General features: G+C 33.0%; 1 protein-coding gene across 7 annotated transcripts in view; it reads right to left on the bottom strand.

The window, feature by feature from the left end:
• The window catches only part of LOC135195621 (IQ domain-containing protein E-like), a 176,384-nt gene that overhangs the window by 53,799 nt on the left and 116,585 nt on the right, over window positions 1-6,000 (bottom strand). For all 7 annotated transcript variants that reach the window (XM_064221962.1, XM_064221960.1, XM_064221963.1 and 4 more), the window contains 2 exons: window positions 2,371-2,522; window positions 827-1,578 (listed from right to left, as the gene is read on the bottom strand). In XM_064221962.1, the coding sequence (XP_064078032.1) occupies window positions 827-1,578; window positions 2,371-2,522 (904 nt within the window). The remainder of the gene's footprint in view (window positions 1-826; window positions 1,579-2,370; window positions 2,523-6,000) is intronic.

Below are 6,000 nucleotides of genomic sequence, written 5' to 3' on the forward strand. Positions count from 1 at the left end.
TCACACCAATTTATTCTGGTAGGAACCTTTAATAAAAACTCATGTCTAATGTGCTTTGCTAGAATTCTTACTATTCATCTGTCATTGTTGGCTTTCATATTCTGTAGTTCATCTTATTTGCAAAGTTTTTAACATCTTAACAAGTAATTCCCTGAATGATCACCTAACATTGCAACTTAGATCCCCAAAAGGTAAGAGCTTTGCTATCAGTTTCTATAACTAGGCTTTTACCTACTGCCAGTTTCAAGTATGTCACACATTTATTATCTTCATGGTAATCTGCCACAATCACAATGACACATGCTCATAACAGCATCATGTGAACAGATGTTCTTTTTTTACTGCTGGTTCATTAACACAATACTTGTGGATAATGTTAGCTTAAAAATTTACTAATATACTTTTACAGGAAATGTAACATGAGACTGGAATAACAAACTGATGCTACCATGATCAAGGCTCACATTTCTTTTTCAATCCTGTAGTAACAGTACGTACTCTAAAACTGGATAAATGTAATTTCTGTGAAATAGGTCATAATCTGTGCCTATGAAAATAAACAATAAAGGTCAGATTGCTTTCATAAGTGCAAACTACTAAAAAAAACTGTCCTATGATTTACATATTTTTGTTAAGCAATAAATATTTTCAATGTTTTTGAGGGCATTTTAAGCATTTTAAAGAAGGTGCATGTGAGTAAACACTCAAATCACTTCCAGGTGATATGGGAAACCCACTCTTTGATCTTAAGTGAATAAGAATGTAACAGGCACATAAGGAGCCTAACTACTTCACACCAGAAAAGCAACAACAGAACAGTACTTACTGCTGAGGAGTCTTGTAAAGATCCCTGTCTTGATGACCTGGGTGTTCTCGAAGGGCTGGCACTTTCTTCTCGTACTTTTGCTCTTTTTAGGGGACTAGTGGCAGGACTTGCAGAACTTCTACCTACAGGAACTTTTGAGGGTGATCGATTAGGTGTGGCACTCTTGTTTGGGGATCCCACTGAAGAAGGAGTGGGTGTTCTCGAAGAAGAACGCGAAGTAGGTATTCTTCCAATAGAGGAGGAAGAGCTTGCTGTTTTACGCTGCGGTGATGAAGAGCTTGTTACTCTATGTTGGGGAGACACGGATCCTGCTGTCTTTCTAGGTGAGGAACTTGGAGTAGGGGTTTTTGAGGCAGAAGAGGAGGAGGTTGCTCTTCCATTTGAACTATGCTTTGGAGAAGCATAGGGACTAACCTTGGGAGTTGAAGAGGAGGATGGTATTCTTCTATTATTACTACTACTACTGGGTCTTGCATTGTTCCCAGATGTCATCATATTAGAAATAGAACCTTTCGATGGGGATGATGATGCTGATGATGATGGAGGCTTCGAAGAGGATCTAGGAGGCACACCCTTTCTTGGACTCTGCTGAACAGAAGTTCTTCGAGAACTACTTGGAGGGGGAGTTTCTCGTGGTTCACTAGAAGATTTCTGTGAGCGCTGAAGACGAGAGCCAGATGAAGGGGGGCGAGCACTAGAAGGACGAGGACGGCGAGCAGGTGTATTGTCACTGCTAGAACCTGACCTTGATGCTGAAAAATAAACATTTCTTTAATATCTATAAAACAACAAATATAAATGCAAAGTACACAAAATAAATAGCTTTTTAAGTCTATTAAAATAAAAGGAAAATCAGTTTAGCCCCTTAGAAAAAAAATATATAAAAAGTCTTGAATTCCATTAACTGAAATGGATTTGCTGAAATAAGAATAAAATAAGGTTCATACACTTTGCCTCAACACTGGAAGGGCCTTCAGGATTATGTTGACATAACAAATTCATCCTTGTCTTTTTATTGAATTTTGAAATATAAACCTATTTTTACATATAAAATATAAACCTATTTTTACATATAAAAAAATGGATGAACTTTTAAAACTGGTTGACATAATTGGAATATCAAAATAACTTATGTCATTAGAATGAGTCTGAACTGTATAAAATGACCCCCCACCATTACCACTCTCCATTCAGCTGTTGTTAGACAAGCCCAATCTGCATGGATTGAAGGGAGGCCACCATATAAAATATGGACTTGAACGTATTGACACATCAACTTATGTTAAATAAATCTAAGCTTAATCCTGCAAAAATTAAAAGCAAGTAGTACTGGAAGAGCTCACAGCATCCTTCCATGAACATGGATGTACCATGACATTGCCTAATCTGAAAACTGTCAGAGGAAATGCTTGAAAGTTAATTCTCTGCAAAACTTAATTTCAATCCTACATATACTGGTAACTTTACTTTTGTCACACACATTAGCCTAACTTCTCATCTCAGATTTGCAATACAAACATACTGTAGCTACAAAATAATCTTACCACTAGAGGCACTGGGTCTTGTAAGACCTCGAGCTGAACGCTGGGAAACAGGAGGAGAAGGGTGTTCGTTTCTTCGACGCTGGGAATCATGGAGAGCAATAACCTCCTGTTGTAAAGCTTGAACTTCTCCACGCAAGCTATCCAGCTCTGAACTGCATGAAAAACCATAATAATCATGATATATGAAATTATATGAAGAAACACAGTAGTACCACCAATTACATTTCATTATGTTAAGAAATATTGTAAGACTTAGCAAAAAACATAATCTATATTTAAATTATAATACATTAAACAGTGGAAAACATTCTTAGATGATGTCCAGGTTAGGCTCCATTACTTTGAATTCATAATTTAAAAATATTTATTGGAAATCAAAATCTAAATGGCTTAGTTTAAATTAAGGAGGTTGCTATACTAGGACTGACATTTACAAGTATGTAAAGTAATTAATTCACAGTTTTCTTAACTGTTCTGATTAAACAAATTCTGCTTAGCCTAGTTTTTCCCCATACCTGTCCTGAGTTTGAGGTTCCACTCTTATGTAACATAATGTCAAAATGAGAATATTACTCTTTCATAGAAATAAAAATAATTATGCCTGGGAAACTGATAAAAAATAATGATAATTCAACATAAGATTATAAAGTAAAAGTGTAACTCTGTAAATATTGTACATTACTTGGAACTTATCTGTCAAAAAATACACATTCACATTTTTAAAATTTGTTTACTATTGCACTAAAGTAAATAGCATTAGCTATGATTTTAGTATCAAAGTACAGGAAAAGAAAATGCACATCCAATAGCTCAAGAGTATACCTTTAAGAATCAAATTCTTAAAAGAAACTTCCTCATAGGTTGAAAGATCATGAGACTAATAAAAATGTATACAATACAAATATGTATCAGTATCGACTGCTTAAGCAATAAGATGCAACTATAAAAAACTCAGCCTTATTCTGGAACACATCTAAGAAGATTCATGCTTTATTTCCAAATGAAGCTAGTAAGGTTTCTTGGCTTCAAACAAGCTGGCTATTAGAATTACCAAACATGAGTCAATGGTATATAAAATATGTAAGACCATCCATCACCTTGCAGTAATTAAAAGAGTCTATGATACAGCCAGTGTTTACAACAACACTAAACAATAAATACATAATAAGCTGCTTGAGGCTTATTATTAATAGTTTTTTTATCTTTTGGTCTATCACTTTGGTCTATCACAGTCATCTTATTCAACTAGGTGGTTTTTATTGTGCGGGGTTCCGAGTTGCATCCTGCCTCCTTAGGAGTCCATCACTTTTCTTACTATGTGCGCTGTTTCTAGGAGTACACTCTATTATTATTATTATTATTATTATTATTATTATTTTATTATTATTATTCATGGAAGAAGACCCTCTTACAAACAAACTTCATTAAAAAGATTGGCTGTCTAGATGCCAATGAGAAACTGCAATATTACTACATAAATCATTATCATTATAAAAAAAACTTTGGCCAGAGCACTGGGCTCCAATCTGTAACTCTTGTAAAACTGGCTTAAAGTGTTTGTTTTCTATAAAAATGTAGCATTAGACCTCATTTAATAAATTACAAATTCTTAAAATTAACCACTGAAAATGTTGAGGATTCTGATAACATTTCTTTCAAGAAAATGCTTTAAAAAACATAATTGTTGTTTGCTGAAAACTAGTACGTATACAGTTACATAGAATATATTTAACTATTTCCTTAAGTATCATTCTGCTCCATTTTCTGCACTCTGGGATTAGGTCATGTGGGTTATTCACCCAATATACATGTATGTATGTATGTATGTATGTATGTATGTATGTATGTATGTAGTGTATGTATGTATGTATGTATGTATGTATTGTATATGATATATATATATATATATATATATATATATATATATATATATAATATATATTATATATAATATATATACATATATATATCATATATACACATATCTATATATATATTTGTATATATATCTTATATATATATATATCTATATATATATATATATATATATATATATATATTATCTATATAATTATTAATATATATGTACGTGTACGTATACTACAGTGAACCCACCATATTTGCGGACTCACATATTCATGGATTTCTCTATGGAACATATATACCCATTATTCGTGGAAAATTCGCCTATTCGCGGTATTTTTCTATGAGAAATACCCACAAATACCAGTTTTTTTTTTTTTCAATTTCATGATAAAATCCACTTTTTGTGATAAAATTATTCAAAAACCAGGTGTAAACATTTTTAGTGGGTTTTTTCTTGAATTTTAACTAACAAAATAGGCAATTTTAAGCGTTGTTATATTTCATCCATTCAAAAAATTCTAACTACTCGTGGGGTCTGGTATGCATCCCCCACCAATACAGGGGAACACAGTATATACAGTTTCTTATGTCAAATTTCCATTTTTCAAAACAAAATTTTCGAGAAAATTTTGTATCATTTGTTGAACGAATGCTCAATTTTAACTTCGAACTCACTGAATATCTAGTTTATACTTGTATCCGGAAGCCTACTGGGTCTACAAGTTAAACTGTATTAAAAAAAAAATTATTTACAATATATAGTTTAATGATAACCATATTTGACAAAATAATTAAAAGTATTAAGCATTTAATATAAAATTTAACTTTCAATATAACATTAGCATAAAAGATATATAAAATCATAAATAACCGTGGTAATGTCACACCCAGCTGACTTAAGACTGAATGAGGGAGCTTTGATAGGTTGGGGAGAGAAGGAGAAGAGAGTTAAAATGTTACTGTATGTATGTAAAAGCAATAACAATTCACATAAAAAATGGAATTTCCCAATAAATATATCATAATGATATAATATGAAAAGTCAAATGCAATACAATAAAAAAAAAAAGAGAGAGAGAGAGAGAGAGTGAAAATAAGTCTTAATTTAGCCAGTATTCGGTGTGCCTAGTGAGACGGTTTAGTTGAACAATATTAACAAAATAGTGAAGGAAAGAACAAAGCTTTCACAATAAAATTTAGCATAAACGATTAACAAAATCATTCGTCATTGCGGTGATACACAGCTAACTTGAGGTAGAAGGAGGGGGCATTTATATTTTTGAGGAATAATGAATGAATGATTTTAAGTTATCGTGTGTTGTGGTATTGTTGAACTTAAAAGTAGTACCAATTCACATAAAAAATAAAATATTATTTCACAATGCAGTACAGTAAAATAACAAAGAAAAAAATAAGCTTCCTTGAGTCAGTGTTCAGTGCGCTGAGAGAGAGAGAGAGAGAGAGAGAGAGAGAGGAGAAGAGGAGAGATAGAGAGTTGAGGGGAGAGGACGAGGAGAGAGAGAGAGAGAGAGAGAGCGAGAGATTATGGAGAAGAAGAAGACGGGCGACGATGAGAGAGAAGAAGAGATGAGAAGCGACAGAGAGAGAGAGAGAGAGAGAGAGAGAAGGGTTCTGTTTCCCACTGACTTATCAGCTGGGCTGGGATGATTATTCACCCATTTCTTTCAATTACACTTGATCTGCCCAAATCACTTTTATTTCTTGTTACAGTAAAATACCTATCTAGAGACAATTGCTTCTAAT

Source organism: Macrobrachium nipponense, chromosome 16, assembly GCF_015104395.2.
Source record: "Macrobrachium nipponense isolate FS-2020 chromosome 16, ASM1510439v2, whole genome shotgun sequence".
In the NCBI taxonomy this organism is placed as follows: Eukaryota; Metazoa; Arthropoda; class Malacostraca; order Decapoda; family Palaemonidae; genus Macrobrachium; species Macrobrachium nipponense.